Raw genomic sequence first — 21,804 nt, forward strand, 5'->3', positions numbered from 1 at the left:
TTCAGGGGAACATCAGACCAGAGAGCAGCGCAGACGCCACCCATGGCTTAATGATCTTAGCAGGCGTGGTGGTAGTGATACTCCTGTTCCTGGTGTGTAGCAGACTCCATAAGAAGGCTGCCTTCTGAGGGTAAAAGTACTTAGTATATCAAGTAGATTAGACTAACCATTTAATGTTTAGATTAAAAAAGACAAATGGCTAACTATAGTAATACTAATGTCAATCCAAGGATCGCTCCGCGAAACTGCATGCTGTACGCCTGAAGTGGCGTTACAATCATCCGCCATATCCGATCCTTTGGGCCGCCGCTGTACCCCTCGTGGTCAACCCAAACAGGGCAATGAGCACCATCGACTGTAACCCAACGTTTGAGGGGTAAAAGCGACCCCCGAAGCTTTCATCCATTTGCCAGATTTAAAAATAGACTCGTTCCCTCTGTAACACCCCTTCCCAATGTCCTGACACTCATAAGTTTCCGGCGATGGCTCTCGTTCAGATTGATACGGACGCTTTCTCAAGTCTGAAGGATAAGGTGGTGGTAATAACTGGTGAGATCAATGCTTTACCCTGCTGCTCAAATTGAGGCCACTCTTTGATAGCCAGCTCACTCTTTCTATTCCGATTACAGGTGCGACAACCGGCATTGGCGCCGCCACAGTCACGAAATTGGCCGGTAAGCGTCCTCATGCCGGGCAGGAGGAGTCAGGAAAACAAGATATAGCATCAACATGCCCTTTTTCGCCGCTAACGTTATATAGATCTCGGGGCAAAAGTCGTCTTCGGTGATATCAAGGCCCCCGAGCAACCACCTGGCTCAGATCATGTCACCTTTGTCCATACCGACGTGACGAGCTATGCCTCGGTCCTGAACCTCTTCAAGCAGGCCTGGCAGCTGCACGGCCGCATCGACTACGCCATCTCCAACGCGGCCGTCGTGGAGACCGGCAAACTGTTCGCCACCGGGGATGACGACGGCGCCATCGAGGAGCCCCCCGCCAACGCTAGTCTTGGACGTTAACTTGAAAGGGTCAGTTTTCTTCACACGCGTCGCCGTGCATTTCCTCCGCAAGAGCCTCGCCCGTCACCGTGAAGCGACTGGTGACGCCGCCCAGAAGGATGCGTCCATAGTCCTTGTGGGCTCGATTGCCAGCTTGGGCGAGTTCCCCGGCTTGTTCCAGTACAGCGCTACCAAGCAGGGCGTCATGGGCCTGTTCAGGAGTACCAAGAACTACCTCCCCGAGACCGAGGGGATCCGCGTCAACGCGGTGCTGCCCAACTCGACTCGTGAGTAACAACCTAACCCCGAGCCCCCGCCCCCGCCATAACCTGTCTAGATTCTTTTGGATGTTAAAGCTCCGTTCCGTTTTCAGGGACGAAGATGGTCGCCGGAGTCATCGACCTGTACGACGCCAACGGGCTGCCCAGCAACGACCCCGAAGACGTCGCCGACACCTTCCTCCACGCCCTGTCGAGCCGCGTCAGCGGCGAGGCGCTCTACGTCTCCGGCGCCAGGACGTACGAGGTCGAGAAGACGCTCGCCCGCGTAAAGGGGGCCTGGCTGGGCCAGGAGCTGTACGACGAGCTTCTGGCTTGTCAACGTGCGCTTGGAAGGGTACGTTGTTTGATCTGATGACTTTCACTCCCGTGCGTGGGACATGGCACCACGGAGCTCGGGCTAACCTGTGGTTTCTTCCAGGGCGATAATTGGACGGACGAGAAGGGTGGGGAGTGAATCAGAACGGGATGCGAAGCTTTGAAATTGTGCTCCCTGCACCCTTGGCGGTACTCAGATTCGACATTCGCAGCTCACGAGGCCCATGGTGGATTGGTGGCTACTACTGTAAGACAATGAAGGCGGGACGACATGCGCTTGGTTTTAGTACTCCTGTTATTCACTGCTACGTGATGGACAATATCGAATTGTCATTTCAATCCACTCCTGCTTGAGCCCACATCAGCGATATCACAATGTCGAGGTTTCAGAGTAATCAGCGACACGGTCCCCTGCGACTTGCTTGCGCAGGGCTGCTGCTGCGGTACTGCACCTAGCTCCGGTTCTTCGTGTACCACTCGACGCCGTACCGGGACCCGGACCGCGGCGACTACGACGAAGTCACGCCGCGGCAGCTGCTGCACTCCAAGGACACGCTGGAGGAGATCGAGCTGGACTTTGGGGAGACGTATCCGCGGTCCGAGGAGCCCCTCGCGAGCGACGACGACGACCTCCAGGAATTCACCGCGTGTCGGGACTTTAGGTACAGTGCCGCCGACGACCTACCGCCCGAGCCCTGGGTGGACACGGATGCGTCTGATTGGCGTACGGGCTCGATGGATAGCCGGTGGTGGGACGGGTCCTGGTGCGGAGACCCGGGACGCGAACCAGCCGTCTCGGATCCGGCTTCGGAGGGGGCACATGGCGAACCTTCCGAAGCGTATCATGAACCCGCCCCGGGCTACTCGGACCCGGACTCGTCTTCAGACGGGACATATGACGAGCGTCCCGAAGCAGAGGGTCCGCCCCCGGTCCCGGCGTCGGATTGGGACTACGACACTTATCCGGACTTGGAAGCGTACTTGAACAAATATTGAACATTCGTGCCCAGTTGGATCCCATGGAACTCCGTCGTGGGAGATGGCATCTATACAGGAACATGAAAATTCTTTACCGCTGCCCCGGATCGCGCTTCCTTCAAGGTGCGTTTCGAAGCAATTTGCGGCCGCCAAGTTTCCTTCATCATTGAAACCCAGAAATTGGAAGAACAGCACGGCGTTCAGGTGGGTTCCAGGCGGCAACCGAGATTGCGGGAACCAAGGATTGGCGAGGGCCGGAGAAACACGCATACCCCTGTTACCCTTGGAATTTATACTTGTACAGGGGAGCGCTACCTCGAGCCTAGAATCTGGTACCCAAACGCACGCCATAGTCCGTCAGATCCATGTAAACCCTATCTGCCATCGCCGTCCTGGATACGGATGAAATGCAAAGAGGCCAAGCCGGCGGCACTCGGCCGTCTCGGCGCCCTCGTGACCGACGGGGAGCCGGGGAGCCGGGGTCGTGGGGAGGGGGAATAAGCTTTCGATTCCCCATGGACGGACGGCGACGGCCCACATCACGACGGGGCCGCAAGATCTCATCGATCTCACCGCAGGTTACGCGAGGTCCCACCAATACGTGACTCTGCTATAGCAGATGCTTGCACGCTCATGATGTATAAGTAGGCGACTCTCCCCCATCTTAAGTGTCAATAGCTAACACTCCAGCACACTCAATCGATCCTCGCACGCTATCATACTTCTCACTCCAGCAAACCAACTTTGCCTAAACAACCATCCTCTCACTCATCCCCAAGCAACCATGCGTTTCTCCATCCTGACCGCCATCTTCGCCACCGCGCTCGGTGTCGCAGCCCAGGAGACCTGCGAGGTACGTTGAAAGACTGACCGATTTATTCCAATCCGCTCTTCCTCTTTCCCCCTCGCCTACTACAATTCATTCCATCAATCTTGTTTTTACCCGTCGGACTGACTCTGTGGGCACGTTACAGGCTTGCTGCAACATCTGTGCGGTCCAAGTCGGCGACGGCATCCACTCCAACCTCGAACTCGGCAGCTGCTGGGGCAACTGCCAGGCCTACCTGTGCCACCAGAGGTGCCCCGGCGAGAAGTACAACCCCGAATAGGGCGGCACACGCCTTGAGAATGTGCAGGTTCGAGAGCACAGGGGCAGGAAAGGAGGATGATTTAGGGGGCTAGTTGGAAAGGGGGGTCCGGGGCTCTAGACGCTTCAGCATGTAAACCATCTTCTACTTGGACGTCGACCTTTTACAATGCAAACAGCGCTACGAAATATAAATAGAAGCAGCTTTTCTCCCATCGTAACCAGTGTGGCTAGCCTTTGGCTGATCAAGGCCATGTCGTTCCCTCTCCTTTTCTCAATGTTGTGCGTCCCGATGGCCTGTCCCGGATGCTACTGTCCACCAACAAGACTAATAAGCGGGGCCCTAACCAGCCAGTTACGTCCGGAAATAATGAAGATGGTGGTGGTGTGTGGGTGGATGCATCCATCGCCCCCTCCTTGCAGATGCAAATGCAGTGCGGGACGGGGCGGGTGCTTGTTTTGTAGATGGGAAGAGGGGGATAAACCGAGTCCTCATACGATACAGTTGTATTCTTGTCTCCTTTGGTCAGTCCGTGCAGATAGGTATATTGAATGAGTGGGGATGGCAGGCCGGCCCCTTGGGCCATATGCTGCAGCCCTCGCGTGTTCTCGCGTCGATGTTCGGCTTGCGAAGTAATGTGGTGGGAGGGGAGTCCGAAAGCAATCTCCGCCCTTGCATGTCGAACTGCACTGCACTAGCATATATAGACGAAGGGTTGTCCCCCGGTGCAGTAGCCCGAATTCGATGCTTTGTTCCATGTCACTCTGTGCTGTGTGATTTCCAGCCATCTATCAAATCACCGCTGTATCCATTCAAGTTGATATGTCTGCCAGCAGAGTAAATGTTCACCCATATAGACTGCTCGTCATAACGCACCATAAGATTGTATCTCATTGCTCCAAAGCCATACCCCCCAAACGACAGACACTGACACTTGCTTATGCTCATTTATAGAAACGAATGGAGAGAACATGAATCGTAACATCAAACAACATCGCAGACCCAACCACCACACGACCGAACGAAACCAAACCAAATCATCATCAAACTCAATGATGCGGGTGCTTCAGCTCCAAATGCCCCAGCGCCTTCCGATTCTTCTCCATCAACTCCTGCGGCCACGTCCAGTTCGCGAGGAAGTCCGGATCGACCCCAAACTTGAACGCCTCCGTCGCCGCCGAGAGCTGCGCCGTGTGCAGCCGCTCCCGCGCCGTCGACCCGCGGTTGCCGAGCTGCGGCATGCGGTCGATGGCGTCCATGGCGAGGCTGAACCGGTCCGTCTTGTTGCGGATCGCGAGCTCCAGGGGCGTGTTGATGTTGCCCTTCTCCTGGTACCCGCGCACGTGGATGTTGGCGTTGCCGGGCCGCTTGTACGTCAGCCGGTGCACGAGCCAGGGGTAGCTGTGAAAATTAAAAATGATGGGCTTGTCCGCCGTGAACATGGAGACCCACTCGGCGTCCGTCATGCCGTGCGGGTGGTCGGCGTGGCTGATGAGCTTGAACAGGTCGACGCAGTTGACGCAGCGGATCTTGAGCTCGGGGAAGTTCTGCAACAACAAATCGATGGCCGCCAGCGACTCGTTGGTCGAGATGTCGCCGCAGCTCGCCATGACCAGGTCCGGCTCCGCGCCCAGATCCGTGCTGTACTGCGACCAGATGCTGATGCCCTTGGTGCAGTGGATCACGGCCTCGTCCATGGTCAAGTACTGGATGTGGTTCTGCTTGTCGGCGACGATGACGTTGACGTAGTTGCTGGAGCGCAGGCAGTGGTCCATGGCTTTTCACGTGGGGTCAGTATCAGGTCTGGACAGAAGGGAAGGTGAGTGGACTCACTCGAAAGGAGACAGTTTCCATCGGGAGGTAAGTAGATACGAACCACTTCGGGGCTCTTGTTGGCAACGACATCAAGGAAACCCGGGTCTTGGTGCGTGAACCCGTTATGATCTTGGCGCCAGACGACGGCCGTCAACAAGATGTTGAGCGAAGCCACCCTGACACGCCACTCGACCTCGAGACACTTCTCGATCCATTTGCAGTGCTGTGGATTTCAAGTTAGCCATTGTAGCAACTCGACGCAAGCAAGTGCGGCTGTGGATGGTGCTTACTTGGTTGACCATGGAGTCGATGATGTGGATGAACGGCTCGTAGCTGTTGAGCAGCCCGTGGCGGCCACTGAGGACATATCCCTCCATCCAGCCCTCGACGGTGTGCTCCGAAAGCATCTCCATGACGCGGCCGGCGGGCGCCAGGTTGCCGCCGTCGCTGTCCTCTTCGAAGTACTCGCCCAGCCAGACCTTCTTGCCGGCCTGGTAGACATCACCTAGCTTGTTGGACTCAGTCTCGTCGGGCCCGTAGAGGCGGAAGTTGTTGGGGTTCTTCTTGACCACGTCGCGGAGGAAAATGCCAAAGTTGGACATGCTGGCCCCGCTGGTGGCGCCGGGCTCCGGGACTTGGATGGCGTAGTCGCGGGAAGTTGGGCAGCTTCAGTGGCTTTCTCAGCGCCCCGCCGTTGCCGACGGGGTTGGCACTCATGCGTCGGAGACCCGTGGGGCACAGGCTCTTCAGTTCGTCGGAGATCCTGGCATCCTCGCCAAAGATTCGTTCGGGCTCGTAGGACCTCATCCAGTCCTCCAAGGTCTTCAAGTCCTTGGGGTTGGTCTTGACGCCGGTGATGGGGACCTGGTGGGCACGCCAGTACCCCTCGAGGTACTTGTCGTTGATCTTGCGCGGGCCGGTCCATCCCTTGGGCGTCCTGAGGATGATCATGGGCCATCGCGGGCGGAAGGGCTTTCCGGAGTCACGAGCTTTCTTCTGATAGCCCCTGATGTCATCGACGCATCGCTCCAAGGTGGCAGCCATTGCTTGGTGCATCGACTCAATGTCGGAGCCCTCGACAAAATAGGGGGTCCATCCGTAACCCAAGAACAGTTGCTCAATCTCCTCATGGGGGATACGCGCCAGCAGGGTGGGGTTGTTGATCTTGTAGCCATTCAGATGCAGCACAGGGAGGACAGCGCCATCTGTGATGGGGTTCAGGAACTTGTTGCTGTGCCAGCTGGTGGCCAGTGGCCCCGTCTCGGATTCACCATCGCCAACCATGGTCAACGCGATCAGATTGGGGTTGTCAAAAACTGCGCCAAAGGCATGCGAGATGGCATAGCCCAGCTCACCACCCTCGTGGATGGAGCCAGGGGTCTCCGGGGTGGCATGAGAGCCGATGCCGCCGGGGAAGGAGAACTGCTTGAAGAACCGCTGCATACCCTCGAGATCCTCCGACATGTCGGGGTAGACCTCGGAGTACACGCCTTCCAGGTATGACTGGCTGAGAATAGCGGGGGCACCGTGGCCCGGTCCCGACACGAAGAGGGCATCGAGATCATGCTTCTTGATCAAGCGGTTCATGTGCATCCAGGTGAAGATCTGACCAGGGGCAGAACCAAAGTGTCCGAGCTGGCGACTCTTGATGTGCTCTTTCTTGAGAGGTTCCTTAAGCATGGGGTTATCGATGAGATAGATCATGCCAAGACAGAGATACAAGCTGGCCTTGAAGAAGTCATCGTACTGCTTGATCTCCTCCTTGGACAGCGGCTTGCCCGTGACTGTCGATCGGGCCACACCGTAGGGCTGGATCTTCTCGACCGTTGCCTTGTCGCACTCCATTGTGGGCTATGGGTAAAGAGTAGGGGCTAATAAGACTCAAGAGGGGATGTGGTCGCTAGGGGGAAATGTGGTTACACTTCGCCTGAGGCTCCGTGTGCCTATATATGGGTGTGTAAGTGCGCGTGAGTACCAAGATAAGCCTTTTGATGATGTGGGATTGAATGAGGAAACAATATGTCGCTGATCCAATGTTGACGTATGGGTGGCATTTCAGATACCACGTCTTATTTATACGGGTGGAGAAGACTGCATGGTGTTAACGCATGTTAACCTTTGACAGGAAGCGCCGTGTGCAGCAGCAGTTGATCGCCTGTTAGGCATGCCTATCCGGGAAACTTCATGCCTGGTTCCTTCGTACCGCGGCGCAACATCTCACGTAGCCGTACTCGCGACCGAGGCGGCCCAGGCCGTCGGGCCAAGAAGGGCGTGGTGCGGCAAAGGCATGGCATAGATGATTTTGCCCGCCGCCACGGAGTATGGCCTGCAAGTAAAGTTTCTCTTGCCTCTGATGCTGGCCTAGATGGCATGTTAGTCAGCGACCAATGAGAGCGGTACCACCCGACCTCGATTCGACATTGGCGAATCAACGGCTTGGCAACGGCCAATGAAGTCCAACTGCACACTGATTTAAAAGCAGATGTGGTCTGATCCGGAAGCTGATATGGAACGACGTCAAAAAAGTTTGGCAGCTCTTGGGGGGACGTCATGGGCCGGCCGTACAGCGTTTGCCCCGCCAATAAACCCCAATCCGCCCCGAGCATCCGGGAGGTCTGCCTTGCATTGGCGGTTGATCCAACCCTCCCCAGACTGGCTCCTACCCCTCCCCCACGCTCTTCCTACTCCACACACATCTCCTCCATGTCTCCGGGCTCTCTCAACGTCCATCAGTCTCAGAGTAGGGCCCACAGCAGTGCATCAGTTTGGCAGCTGCACCTGCAGGTCTTCTGCGCAGGTCTTCTGTAATCCGGCATGTTTTCCCGCTCGGAAGGATTCAACTCACCTAGAGACATGCATATGATATGCTTGTTTCCTGCTCAATCCGTCTTGACAGCCCAGGTGCTCTGCATGCCGGTCCACTGAAAATGGCCTGATTCATATCCTCTCAAGCCGCCCTCTCGATGCATCCAGGACTTGGCCTCTCGTAGAAACCTTTGGTGACATGTCACAAATTGTTAGAGGTAACGTTGGCATACGTAAACACATGCCACATGGGCAGCCCAACATCTGAGCATCCATCTATTAATCTCGCAGTCGAATCAATCAATCTCGTGAAATTGACCAAGACCTCGGGTCAGACAGACAGTGGGTGATAGAGTCATTGTGACAAGAAAAGGGAGCTATCCCGTGGGCTGCCACCTAGCATCATCTGGCCCGCAGTCCTGGTTTGAGGAACACAGTACCCGAACGATCGCTCTTATCGAACCCATTGCGAATGTTGAGCACGTATGGCTGTGCTCTTCGGGGAATGAACAATCAGCGCGTGCTCACCTGCGAGCGCAATGCCTCGGCGAGTGCAGTGGCGGCCGTCGTGGCACAGTAGAGAATGGACAAAGCAACGGTAAGCATGTGGTTCAGCAAGCGATCTCGGGATGCCGCAACTCTTGGACGCCTGATTTCTCGGGACATCGTGGGAAGATAGAGCAATTCGTTCCGTGGTATGACGTGTACGAAATGCGTCTTCTTTGATCTTTGACAGTCAACGACTCGATTCTCTCGCCCCGAGTGCGCGGGACTACCCCAGGGTAACCCATTCAAAAACTCCAAGGAACCTGTCGCCCAAGTACCCGTCGCTTGGGGTATTATCGGAAGCTGCCGTGAAACGACGTAGAGCTCCCCTCTAGAACTCCGCTGACAACCGACGAACTTCTGCGATGGTAAAAGAACAGGGACAAATCGACCTCGGCTTGCACGTTCGCCGTCCGCTGATAAGGCCCAGTGTAAATATCCTGGAGCACGTCGCTGTCAATCAAACCGACTGTTGAAATTTTCACCAGGAGCCTGTTTGTCATTGCATTTGGCATCAGGTGGGCTTGCGAACGCCAGATGGAAGAGCCACAGCATCCCATAGCGATCGCCCTACATCGGAGAACCACCGAAGCCCCACCGAATGACAGCAAATGGCCAGGCTAACCCGCAGCGGAATCTGCACCCTCTGGGGACTGTGGATATCTCCCTAGAACCAGAATCCGGGGGTTAGCTTCGATCGTCATCCAACAGAGTCCAGGGCAGATTCGGCACGGATGCACCGATCGCAAAGGGCCGATTCCAGAGCTGCACATTCAATTGAACGTGCCCCTTCGCTCCAGTCGAGGATCGCGGGGCAATTGCACCTGTGCTCTATTCTCCTGGGGGAAAACGTGGGGACCGCGGGGACTCGAGAACGAAGCTCCTCCCCCGCGACGACCATGGCGGAGGTGCACCCGCTTGAGCGGCATCCAGCCCAGATGTTTAAGTAGTACGGCGGACTGCTCGGTCCTGGGTCCAGGACAACTGCGGCATTCTTCGCCGGGCGCTTGGACTTTCACGAGCACCCTGGGGCCAACGAGTTCCGGCGGGCACTCTCGGGAGAACAGCGAACACAAGTTGCGCACGCACCAGAACAGGTGACAGCTCACATTTGACTGCCATTCCACAGCCAGGACACGCCCGCGAATCCTTTTCAGAAAGAGAGGCAGAGCAACGATGCCAAGTGGCAGCTGAATCGTCGAGCCACGCCTAAGTTGAGGTCCGTGGGCTGCGCATCCTCGTACTCATGTTCTGTGGGCAACAATCAACGCGGATTCGGACGGTGAGGAGGCCGCGCGCTTTGACTCAAGAAATGAGGATTTGGTCTGCCTTCTATTTCGTTGCTCGAGCTGATGAGAAAATGAGAAAACGAGGAAAAACATGTAGAAATGCGTAGAGATTTTCCAAGAGGTGGACAATGCTGTTTGGGATGCGCTTTACCTGACAATCTGGGGAAAGAGCTGTACCAATCGAGCTTTCCTCAGGCCACCATAGATTGAGCTTCGACAGGAAGGCGCCAAAAACACCAACCCACAACTTGGTCGCACCTTGGTCGCACCTTCTGGCTTTGCCAATTGTATTTCAGAAGAAACTGACTACTGCCGTTGGCTGTGTCAAACCCCCTCAGAGATGGAGGTAAAGAGTCGCATACTGAACGTGCTTCTACAGGAATGCCGTTTTGGAAAAAGGGCTGCTGGCGATTGGTGTTGCTTCTGTTCCAACTCGATGACCTTCGAGCGGAGTGGTGGATTATGTATTGGTTGGGTTTTCTAGTATACATGTCTCAGGTCTAGGAGTGACCTTTTTTCCCATCTACTCTACACGAGAATTCGCACATTCTCTTTTTTCCGTACGACGCAATTGTGTTCCCCATTGCGTGTTTGTACAAGTCCGTTCCAAAGCCTACTCGATCTCCGCCCGCATCAGAATCCTCCTAACCGCCGCCTCGCCCGCCGCCTCGTCCTCTGCCGTCGTCTCCCGAATCCACTCCGCCAGCTTCTTCCGCAGCTCCGCGGGGCTCTGGCTCGCAACATCCATAGCCCGGTCCTCGCACGCCATCACGACCTCCTCTTCGACCAACCGCCCCACACCACCGCCATCGCGAATGCTGAAATCGTCCGCGACGAGGCGCCGCACCGCGCGGTCCGCGCGCGCCTTCACAAACGGCGGGTCCACGCCCATCTTGTCCCACAGGCTCAGCCCGAGCCCCAGCGAGCGCGCGACGTGTCCAGGCGCAATCTTCTCGCGCGCCGCCGCGTCGTCGGGCCCGACGTGCCGCAGGTTCCACCGGGACGCCTCGCGTCGCCGCTGCAACTTCTCGCGCAGCTTCGCCGTCTGCTTCGGGATGCGGCACGTGAGCGGCGTCAGGGTCGGGAAGACGAGCACGATGAGCGGCGTGAACTCGCCAAAGACAACCACCAGGACGCCAAAGATGGGCAGGCGCACCAGGTCGTGCGACGTGCGCTCGCGCAGCAGGACGGCGGCGCGTGTCGGCTTGATCGGGGAGGCGCCGGCGGACGAAGCCGAAGGCACTTTCTCGAGACCGGGGGTCCCTTGAATACGTGGTTCAGCTCGGACAGCAGCTTCCGGTTCGTGAAGATGGCCTTGAGGCCCGTTTTGTAGAAGGTCATGTACGCCTTGCCGAGGCTGTAGTAGTACTTGAAGGCCGAGGCCTGCGGGTCGCGCGTGGGCAGGTCGAGAGGCGGCGGCCGCGTGCTCGCGGGCGGGTTGAGCGTCGTGGAGATGTCGACGTCCGGGTCGAACGTCTTGGCGTCTGGGGTCGAGGCGGTCGCGGCATCGAGCGGCGTGATGACGGCTTCTGTCTCGGCTTTCGAGGTCTTTGCGGTCGCGGCTGCTGATGCCGCGGTGGTATTGGAGGCATGGCGGCGCCACGACAGGGAGGTGGCCTGTTGGTGGTGTGTTCGGCTGGCTGGGATCTGCGACATCCTGGAAGATCGGCAATTCCTAACGAGCGAATGCTGGACGCGCATCAAGCGCAGTCCCGTTTGTTGGTTCATGATTGCTGATTACTAAGAAGCGAACATAGAAGAAAAGTTTTTCAGTCTGATGTTGTTGTGCAATGGCAGCCGGAAGATGCAATCGAAAGTTTTCATTGGCAAGGGTTTGCAGTTGAGAATATTGCAATGCACTGGTCAGAAACACTGCTCATCGACGTCAGCACAAAAAGAAAGAGGCCCAAGCTCCACCGGCAATCGATCGCCTGCCTCTTTCTCCAGGTACCCAATGGAAGCCCGTCCGGGGAAATGTCTCCTTGCCTGATAGGCGCCGGCCCGACCCCGCTGCTGGAAGCTTAAGCGTGGTGCTGTGAAACCACCAGTTTTCGACCACGGGAATTACGTACATGCACAACGGTATACGGGTTGATGGTTGAGAGGCGACAAATCTTCAATTGGCGCCAGATTAGCCTGCTATCTACAGTTTGGGACCTGGGCTCAAGAATGCAGTGCACTCAATCTCGACCAATGCCTGGAAGGGCAGTTGGTACACAGCGACACAGGTACGGCACTTTTGCGCAAGATTCGAGGGGTTAACGACCGCACCGAGGAAAAAGACGGTCTGCCACACGCTTCGCCGGGGGCTTACTCACAGGCTTCACTTCCTGCTTGAAGAACTCATCATACGCCTCGTTCATGGCCGCAAAGTTGTCCATGGTCGTCAGGAAGATGTTGACCTTGACCACGCTGTCCAAGCTGCTGCCCGCAGCTTCCAGTACCGCCGCGAGGTTCTGCAGTGCTCGTCTCTACATAGGCAGGAATTGCGCAGCGGGTCAGATCCAGAGCTATATTTCTTTCGCGGATTCATGAATGAAGTCAAAGGGAAATTTTCCTTACCGTCTGGTTCTTCACACCACCCTCGACGAGCGAAGACGTGGCCGGGTCGAAGCCAATGCTGCCGGAGCAGTAGACCATGCCATTGTACTTGACGGCCTGGGAGAACTGTGGCAGAGGCTTCGGCGCCTTATTCGTCAAAACCTTCTCGGTGGGAGACATGGTCACGGTATGAAAAATTAAGGTGAACTTCGAAGTAACGGGACAATAGTATGTGTTATCAATTGGTATTCATTCACTAGAGTAGGTAGGTAAGATCACAGCTGCTAGCGGATGGGCGATGCACCAATGTCCCGTTCGTTCATGGGTGAGGGGCAGGAAACGGTCCGCTAGTAATCGTTGGCAGCGCGAGCGCTCCGCCCTTCCCTCCTCCTACCGGTCGCTTATCGCCGACGGTCTTAAGCTCGCACGCTCGCTCGTTCGCAACTCACCTCACCTTCAAGCAATTACATACACGCGAACGAGAATCCAAAGTGCAAGGAGGGAAGCGGCGAAGGGGGACGCAGGGGAAACACGTAACCGAACCTGGGTATGAATCAACCACATTAGTTTTACCATGTCCAAGAACCTTCTCTTCAATATCGTATTTGCAGAATAGTAGTGTTTCCCAAGAGTCAGTGGGGGAATCTGCACGTCTCATCATTCAAAAGACTGTAAGGAAGGGAAATCGTGTAGTTTCTTTCATCATTCGGATCGGGTGTTGGTTTTGTCACACACAACTAGATGCAGTAAGTAAAATCGAAATGAGATGCCAATGACTTACCCAATCAACAAGCATACACACCTCTGCTGCCGGGGAGCCGGGCTTCTGGGCTCCCAGCCATCATCAATGTGCATGCATAAGAAACGAAAGCCACTCGGGTGCCTCCTGTTTATTGTCAGCCGGCTTGGCCCTCGTCACCGCGCTGCCGATCACTTTGTTTAGGCGCAACACCACGGCCCCTCCGCAGCAACAACAGAAATAACAATACTCATAGAGAAGAAGAGATAGAGAAGAAAACTCAAAACAGCAGCGAACGCCCGGAATTTATGCAACTCTCGTGAACCCCGATTTTTGAGCAATTCATTTCGGATGTCGCGGTTTTTCCTCTTTCTTCTGTGCCGTGCTTCATTCTCGTCACACTCCAAAATCGGGCCCGTCACCAGTTTTCCCACGTCACAACCCAGCCAGCCCTACTCCACCGGTGGTCTGATTTCCAGTGTGTGCGAAACAACCCGGTTGCGCGTCGACGGCATGCTTTGGACGCGACGAGGGATTACTGCCGGGCACCCGAGCGTGCGTGTCTATTTTAAGTAAACTAGCAGATTTGGGTTGGTTGCAAGATTGCCGTGTTCGGCATTGTCAGCAAGTAGGTTCCCTGCTGACTGGGACCTCTTGCTCCGGTCAGTAGGCGCTCGCGGAATTCCCATTGGTGAACCTGTGCCATGCTCCTCAATCCCAAGGTCAAGTAGTCGATCAGCCTCATCAGCATTGGGCATTCTGGAATGCCACTTCCACCTTATCAGAAAGCTTCAGATCAGATCAAGATTTGCACTGGTCAATGAGATCTGTTAATCAAGTAACGCCAATATGATTGCTTCTGTGTCTCATCTCGGATCGCTATCGGTAGTATTACAAGTTGCTGTATGTACAGAGAAAAAGGATGCTTTCCCACATCGTGTAAGGTATCATAACTCGTGACTGAAAACTTCTGCAAGCCCCCTAAAGTAGTAAAACTCGCTAACGCCGCCCAAATCCAAGGCGAAGCTGTCGAGTTTGTGCGGTGTGGTTGTTGTTGTGATGATGACTCGCGTTCAGGTCCATATAACTCTTGAGGACCATATAACTCGTGGCTTGTCCCGCAGAAACACTGGGGATCAAAAACCGTTTGTCGGGTTGAACTAGTATTATAGGCCAGGGGGCCCAGGGGGCACAGGCACCGCTGTGTGTTTGTGTAAGTGCGATATAATAGTAGTAGGTTGTTTAGGCACCATCACTGTCTAAGTAGTTAGTATCACGATGGTCAATTTGTTTTACTCGAGGAAAAGGAGGTCGGGGTGTAGTGCGTATAGGGCAGAAACTTACAGCAGTGCCAATGTAAGATCACCATGGATACGGGCCTTGAGGGTGACCTCGACCTCGAGGTTCAGATCGAGACGGAGCTTCAGGGTGTCGCTCTTGCCGCCACCGCCGCCGCCTTGCTGCTGCTGCTGCATTTGTTGTTGCTGCTGTTGCTGCTGCATCATCTGCTGTTGTTGGAACTGCTGCATTTGGTTGTCGTCGTCGTCGTCATCCTCCTCCGACTCTTCCTGGACGGGAGCCCGGCGGCGCGGCTGGCGGCGACCGCGGCGCTTACGGGGGCGGCCACTTGCTTTTCCTGTTCCTGCTGCGACTCGACGCCCTGGTCCTGCTCGGACTCGTCGGAGGCGGTGGCCACCTGCGGGGCCTTCTTCTGCTCGGCTTCGGAGGAAGACATGTTGTGTGATGTGGGGTAGACGGTGTTGGTCGTTTATGGGTGCAAGTCTGTGTGACTTTGGTTGCTGTATGACAAGAGACAGTTGGTGGAAGAGCTGAGGCCTTGTAGGATGTGTGAGATACTGGGCTGAATTCGAATCGTACAAACAGCGAGCAGCCGGGCCTTCTTTATAAGCCTCCTGTCGCCGTTTCGAAAAAACCGGTTAATGCAAAGCAAGCCACCAGAAGTCCAGACTCTCGAGCTGAGGGCGGTGGGTAGCTTACACCCGTGGCGTCACGTAGCGTCACGGAGCAGATGGAGACGTCACAGCCCATTATCGGATAGGTCTGTGGGAGTGCTATTGTTGACAGTTTTCCGGGATCAAAATCTTGATTTTGGGCCTCGATTGCATGCACTGGCTCGCGCCTTAGCGCCATGGGCGGGTAGTCTGGCATTGGCAGGGGGGCCTGGTGGTCGTTCCCGTAGCGGGCGATCGAGATGGTGGGCGGGGCCAGGTTACATCATTTTCCAGTGACATATCCTGGAGGGGGTGCCCGAAGCGGTGCTAGTGCGCGTCGGCGCGGCTGGTGATTCGACCCCCGGGGGTGGCCTTGGACAGTCTTGGAGGCTCCTTGGAGGCTCAGCACGCAAGCAGCGCCAGCACGACACGCAAGAAGCCCACTGAAAACGGGCAGCAGCTGGCCCTAGCGGCCGGTTACTGTAACGGTTTCCCAGGGGCTCCCCGGCCAGCCGTTGCGTCATCCCCGTCGTGAAGAGTGTGTTCAGCCACATGTCATCGTGTCGAATGGTCGTTTCTGTGTCTGCTTTTCGGGCTTGATCAGTAGCTTCATGTTTCATTGCGTCGCTTGCTTGGTCTCGCAACTCGTTACTTGTAGAGCCGTGAGATTGGGTGGGTTGAGGAATTTCGGAGCTGGAGACTGGGCCCCCATGTGGCTCGTCATCTACTTCATCATTGAAATTTTCCAACAGGATTTTCTTCTCTTGTTCGTTCAGCTCGTATTCTGGAGGACGGTCCGCGAGCTTGGGAAGGCCGGCTCGCGAGCTTGGGAAGGCCGGCTCACCTAGCATCGTTCGAAAGCCAATATTTTGAGTCGCACTTGCGCTGGCACTTACTTATTGACTTTGACTAGCCATTCGACGTCTCAACGGTTCTAACGTCGCAGTCTCGGGGTCAGAAGGTTGGCATGTTCGTTTCGCCGCTCTAGCTCGCGCTCGCTCATCCCAGCCACAACTTTAACCTTACTTCAAATCATCTGTCAAACCCGTCATCCCGCCCAGAGCCCGTCCTCCTCGCCTAACCAGCCAACATTGAACATTGCGACAGAGCATGATTGATTGAGCCGCTTCGGCTGCTACTCAGTCGCAAACTGGCGATCCACTTCCAACTGTCTGAACGATCCACGTTGTATCCCGCCGTTTCTCTCAACGTGAAACTACTTTAGCGCTACTAGCTTCCTTTAGCGCTGTTAGCTTCCCCTTGGCGCATTTTAAATTCCACCTGGACATACGGACTTGGGTCGATGAGGCCGCTGGCAAGCCCAGTAGTTGTACACACCTTTCGGCTGCCGGTTGACAGGGTTGAAAATCACCTCCGGTGATAGCCTCACCCACCTTTAACATATCTTGTATGCGTGCTGCTTCTTCGTATTGTCATCGTGTTGGCCATTAGACCCCAGTGGCCGAATCCCTCTCTCTGCCTCCCCCCCAACAACAACAACTCTGGCCTAGGCGGAGAACCCGCAGTGATGGAAAAGCACAAACCTGGGGACTGGGGGCTTTCCTCAACTCCTAGCAGCCAAGGGGCATTTGGAAACCGCAGCATGCATCTCTGTTTGTAGCTGCGTGCATATTGTGTCTTCAGCCTTAAGAAGCAGTCAGTGAGATGCCACCTTTTGAGTCCCATCCTAAATCCGCCAGAAATACGCCTGACATATATCCGAATTACGCCTCGCCTTGGGAATCATAGTTGCCTCAAATCAACCACCCAATCAACACAAATGGGGTAGGGCCTCACCCAAAGTCGAGTGACTGCATCTCGTAGGCTGTCATCCGCGATTCCGTAGCCATGCGCTCTTTCGCTTGCACCACACATTGAATAAGAGGTCGGGCCTTTCCTTCAAGACGGACGTGCTTCATCATGTATCAAGTCGTTAAACCAACGATTGCAGCCCCTTCAATAAGGCACGTTAGTGCAAGTAGTTTATCATGTCAATTAGTCAACAGTGGTTCGATTTGGCTTGTGGCCCTGCTAGTGACCCAGAGGGGGAGGCTTTCTCCTTTCCACGCCTGGCAATGAGACCTCTGCAGCACAGTTTCTCTGCGTCAATGGGCAACCAGCATTCCCCGACAGTCAAACGGGGGTGCCAGACGTTGGTATCTACTTCCCTCAGCATACTTACCCGAACATCAACGTCTTCAACGCTACACTCGCCAATCCCCCTGTCTAACTAGTTTTATACCATCTATTCTATTCGGGTCACAATATTGGTGTACGTCAGCAACAGGCAGTGTCTACGGGGACTTCCGCTTGGAAACCGATGTTTCTGAAAACCCTCTTCCCGCACCAACGAACAACTTCGGTTCCCAACCCTGGAACGATTCTACTGCCAATGAACAGCGTCGAATTGGCAAAGGAGCCTCGGTTTCGTAAGTCTATGCCGTAGTGCTCATGTTCAGCATTGTTTTGACCTCGTACGTGCAGATTACACAGCGGCGCAAAGACCTGTCACCTCTGCAGCTTACAGACGCGCCATGGAAAAGATCTCCGGCGTCATGTCATCGAAACCCATGAGAAGCCCCCTCCCGGAGAGACGAGGAGGGGTTGGTATCGCTGCCGGTGCGGGAAGATGCACTGCTGCGCGCGCAAGTCAAACCACAGACGCCACCTTGATACTTGCAAGCCGCCGAAATGGCACCTAGAATCTTTCTTGTGCCACTGCGGGGAGATTGACCGAGACAAGCGTGAGCACCTTGCCCATATTGAGCAGTGCAAGGTTGGAAGAAGGTCGGTTGGGCGCCCGAGATCGACCTTGGCTGCCGAGCTGGGCTCAAAGTAGACCTTCGACGTTTGGCCGAGCTCTTTGAACCTTTGACACTATTCTTGGGCTCAGTTATATTGAGTCTATGTACGAATCTTGTTGTGCTTTGCTTTTGTCTGCTTTGTGGGTGGTTTAGCGTTGCACCAATGTAAAGACACACATGGAAGGCGGATATAATGGTTACCAACTTCGGGTTTCTGGGGGAATTTCGATAATCTCTTGGCATGGAAGGATAGCGTTGTCGTATTTCAAATGTGAGATCTTGAGGCGTTAAAATCACCATTCTTTTGTTTCTATGCCCCTCTTTAGACAATGCATTCCAAACATTGCATCGATAGCGACATAGGAATGAGTGCTGAAGAGTAAGGAGTATGAATGTTATTTGATGGTGTGGTTCGGGGTCAGCTGTGGTGCAACTTCAGTAGCCTGGCCTGCGATATGGCTGGATACAGAGCTGTCTGTCCCTGTGCTATGAGCTGGATGTGTTCATATGAGAAGGGGCACTCAAGTTGTGTGCTCCATCCGGCGAGGATACGCTGTGCTGCCCTTTGTAATTTCTTGTATCAGATGAGAGATTCGTGGTTTCCGTCCGACGATGAACACAAGAGCGAGATGTCTAGCATCATATACCAACGGGACCGTGGCGTGTTATGTATGGTCACAGCAGGGCTGAAAAGGGCGTGGGGGGTTGTGGGAATTCCTATGGAACAGTATCACGACAAGATTGCAATCAGGTAATGTTATCATGTAATGGAAATCTACCACCCTGCCATATCATGCATGGAGGCGTGGGGGAGGCATGTCGAGTAAAGACGACGGTGACTCATCGCGTGATGCTCACACACAAAGGTAATTGAAATCAAAGGGGTCTATAATTGGTCCTCAGGATGGGGCCTCAGTCTATCTCAAAGTGCAAAATGGTCGGCGAAGACCCCAACTAATGGTGGGCTCATGGGGTTTCAATTGATTGGAGGCATTCCGCTGTGAGGCCCTTTGCGGACTTGCAGGCTGCATGTCAATCAATTGCCGCGCATGGATCAGCACGTCCATTACGCCCGAGGCGTTCTGCTGTGAGCAGTGAGGCCATTTCTCGGGGTGATCACTGAATTGGGCCTCAATCTCGTTTCTTCCGGTAAGGCACTCTTGACAGGCGAGGCTCCAGCTAGGTTGAATCTTTGAGGCCAATTTTTCTGGATCTGACTCGTCTGACTTGCGTCAAGTAGAGGGGGCCCTACTCCGATATAACAGTACGCAGGCATTACTATTATTGGCTCTTTGCAAATAGTCTCCAACGCACCCCGTAAGGAACCCTGCCGACTCGCCAAGGCTGCTCTTGCTTTCGAACTGAGACCAAGGCATATTGGGATCGGTATTCTTCAATCGCCTCAACCAGCCGGTGAAGCTTTAAGCCAATCACCTATACTATTATCATTCAGGGGTTATAAACACTCATGTATGTAGGCTGGGTAGGATCACATGAAGATGGCAATTTGAAGTAAGTGAGGCTTCACCAGCAGCCGAGTGCGTGGGGGTCACACCCATCCTAACTCACCGCTGCCTCATGTCGGGCAACGAGGATCTGTGTCGCCGTCATTGCAACGTGTACTGCATGATCCAGACGACGACAACCTCCTCGATTGGCCTTGGCTGAATGCCTTTGCTGCTCACAACCTCCTGCGGCCAATACCGCCTTCTCCTGGATGTGCCACTCCTATTCAGAATCGCTGGGCTTCTATGGTTGGGGTAAATGTTAGACCCAATCTCTTATGTACATGTCTATTGATCCATTCCCACGATCTAGCTCTTCGCGAAATGCCGTTGCCGAGAGGCAGTGCTTAGGCGGAGCTGTCTGGACTAGTGCATGCTGCTTGCCGCGGTACTGCTGTCCATGTTGATCCAAGGATCGAGGCCGGCTCTTCTAACTAGCAGCGGCTGTTGTTTCCCAACACTTGGGCCGCGTCATCATGATAGAGCACCCAGCCACTTATAGGAAAATCCAGAAGAGGCCACGATTACACAGGTTGAGAGAAAACCTTGCGCTGGTATGAACCGAAAAGCAAAAGAACAAGAAAAAAAAGGGTTGAGAGAAAAGTTGAGTTCTGGGTTAATACGTGTAGAACTTGGCACTCTGTACTTGATCAGAACCACCATCCAAGACATGCTCTTGTGGTACACGGCGCAGTTTAGCAGCAATTCGATGTCGCGCAAGCGTTGATAGATGACACTCAGCTTTAGTATTGCTTTATTCCTGACCTCGGCCACGGCAAAGCTTTGGGTAGAAAGCGGATGGTTGATAACACGGTCACCATTCCACCCTCTTAGACTATGCCGCATATGGGACAGAGCAATTTGTCGTCTTAGATGGACAGCAAGTTGCAGCACTTCGGCCTATAGGAGTATATTCTATAATGGGCACCACGCCATCGCCCACTTATAGATAAGTGTGCAGTAATCTATGAGATGAACGATTTCTCAGGTCATACGCACGGCCAGTCAGCTCGGGGTATTCGAATGGAGTATATTCTCAGAAGTAGCGTCTCCGGAAATGAACAACCAAATGCCTGAGTGAACCCCAAATCATATTTGCTTATTGATGACGCCACCCACGACACCTGTAAAACGTATCATGGAGTCTACTATTGGACTCAGGTTTGATGTCAAGGCCAGAATCAGAAAGACGGCGATCAACCAAATAGGTTCATTCTCAGCCTCTTTTATTACTCGACAAAGAAGATACTGAATCCAACGCTGGGGAAAATAGCACCTTGAAAGAACTCGGGGGTTGCGATTGGGCTAGGGTTGAGTAGGGGAAGCAATTGAGGTAATTATGTTGATGTAGCCAGCCATGCAGACTGAATTGCTGCATCACTTCCTCTGTCTCCCTGATCTGTCGTCCAATCAAGGTTGCGTCTGCGTGTAAGTCGGCCCGGCCACAAACACGTGGGCTAAGGGGCCATATCGCGACTAAAGAGTTCGCTAGCACCAAACCTAACTGCCGCTCCCATCTGCCATCGGATGATTGAGTTTAGTCAAGCCTCTCTGCACGTGTGTTACATGTGGCCGCCGCCCCTCTGGATGGTGTCGTGTACCTGATGTTCAAAGAGACGAACGCATGCATGAATCATGCGCGTGCGTTTGTCTAGCCACCTCTGCAAACGTAGCGCGAACACCCCTCCATAGACCAGCATCTGATACGATCGGTGCCGGCATGGTGAAAAAGAACAGGCCCGATAGAGATGATGGGCCCATGCCGTTTCGCGGAGGGCAAAGCGCAGGCGGACACGGACTGCCGGCAATCTTAGCGGCGATCCACTCCTGGAGGGCGCCCGGGTCTCGGATTGGATGGATCGTGAGAGCCAAGATGGACGGGCGGTTCCTTCCGTGCTGTTTGAATCAGTTGCGTTATTCTGACTAGAACTGTGATTACCAATGGTCAGGTTCTCGAGTGATTTCATCACAGGAAGTGCTAGAGTAAGAGAAAACGATTCGCCAAAGTCAAGTCCGAGTGTGCGTTGTGTTGCACCCATTATGGGCCCCTGAGCTTTTACGGCTTGGAAGTCGATCGATATCGAGGGGAAATCGGCACGAACCCACTCCGGGGCCACAGCTAGTCAGCTAGTCAGCTAGTCAGCTAGC

The 21,804-nt window shown here is 54.6% G+C and overlaps 8 protein-coding genes across 8 annotated transcripts; 3 read left to right on the forward strand and 5 right to left on the reverse strand.

The window, feature by feature from the left end:
• Positions 1-482: 482 nt before the first annotated feature.
• On the forward strand, positions 483-2,590 carry PG986_013781 (uncharacterized protein; the record flags this gene model as incomplete). The annotated part of the gene is given in 6 exon segments (XM_066850003.1): positions 483-549; positions 630-674; positions 760-1,014; positions 1,034-1,285; positions 1,372-1,613; positions 2,051-2,590. 6 exon segments carry the CDS (start codon positions 483-485, stop codon positions 2,588-2,590), a joined length of 1,401 nt encoding a protein of 466 aa, XP_066694146.1.
• A 766-nt stretch (positions 2,591-3,356) lies between these two features.
• Positions 3,357-3,681, forward strand: PG986_013782 (uncharacterized protein; the record flags this gene model as incomplete). The annotated part of the gene is made up of 2 exons (XM_066850004.1): positions 3,357-3,425; positions 3,547-3,681. The coding sequence occupies 2 exons, from the start codon at positions 3,357-3,359 to the stop codon at positions 3,679-3,681; spliced, it is 204 nt and encodes a 67-aa protein (XP_066694147.1).
• A 1,028-nt stretch (positions 3,682-4,709) lies between these two features.
• On the reverse strand, positions 4,710-7,320 carry PG986_013783 (phosphoketolase; the record flags this gene model as incomplete). The annotated part of the gene is made up of 4 exons (XM_066850005.1): positions 4,710-5,437; positions 5,494-5,698; positions 5,766-6,101; positions 6,178-7,320. The coding sequence occupies 4 exons, from the start codon at positions 7,318-7,320 to the stop codon at positions 4,710-4,712; spliced, it is 2,412 nt and encodes an 803-aa protein (XP_066694148.1).
• A 1,362-nt stretch (positions 7,321-8,682) lies between these two features.
• PG986_013784 (uncharacterized protein) lies at positions 8,683-8,946 on the reverse strand (the record flags this gene model as incomplete). The annotated part of the gene is made up of 2 exons (XM_066850006.1): positions 8,683-8,769; positions 8,809-8,946. 2 exons carry the CDS (start codon positions 8,944-8,946, stop codon positions 8,683-8,685), a joined length of 225 nt encoding a protein of 74 aa, XP_066694149.1.
• Positions 8,947-10,728: 1,782 nt separating this feature from the next.
• On the reverse strand, positions 10,729-11,771 carry PG986_013785 (uncharacterized protein; the record flags this gene model as incomplete). The annotated part of the gene is made up of 2 exons (XM_066850007.1): positions 10,729-11,319; positions 11,388-11,771. The coding sequence occupies 2 exons, from the start codon at positions 11,769-11,771 to the stop codon at positions 10,729-10,731; spliced, it is 975 nt and encodes a 324-aa protein (XP_066694150.1).
• Positions 11,772-12,258: 487 nt separating this feature from the next.
• PG986_013786 (L-psp endoribonuclease family protein) lies at positions 12,259-12,836 on the reverse strand (the record flags this gene model as incomplete). Its single annotated transcript, XM_066850008.1, has 3 exons — positions 12,259-12,402; positions 12,434-12,586; positions 12,678-12,836. 3 exons carry the CDS (start codon positions 12,834-12,836, stop codon positions 12,259-12,261), a joined length of 456 nt encoding a protein of 151 aa, XP_066694151.1.
• Positions 12,837-14,637: 1,801 nt separating this feature from the next.
• Positions 14,638-15,130, reverse strand: PG986_013787 (uncharacterized protein; the record flags this gene model as incomplete). Its single annotated transcript, XM_066850009.1, has 3 exons — positions 14,638-14,650; positions 14,740-14,864; positions 15,011-15,130. The coding sequence occupies 3 exons, from the start codon at positions 15,128-15,130 to the stop codon at positions 14,638-14,640; spliced, it is 258 nt and encodes an 85-aa protein (XP_066694152.1).
• Positions 15,131-17,739: 2,609 nt separating this feature from the next.
• Positions 17,740-18,049, forward strand: PG986_013788 (uncharacterized protein; the record flags this gene model as incomplete). The annotated part of the gene is made up of 2 exons (XM_066850010.1): positions 17,740-17,776; positions 17,832-18,049. The coding sequence occupies 2 exons, from the start codon at positions 17,740-17,742 to the stop codon at positions 18,047-18,049; spliced, it is 255 nt and encodes an 84-aa protein (XP_066694153.1).
• Positions 18,050-21,804: the final 3,755 nt, after the last annotated feature.

The sequence above is a fragment of the Apiospora aurea genome (assembly GCF_038362705.1).
Source record: "Apiospora aurea strain CBS 24483 chromosome Unknown utg000009l_segment0_segment0, whole genome shotgun sequence".
Lineage (NCBI taxonomy): Eukaryota > Fungi > Ascomycota > Sordariomycetes > Amphisphaeriales > Apiosporaceae > Apiospora > Apiospora aurea.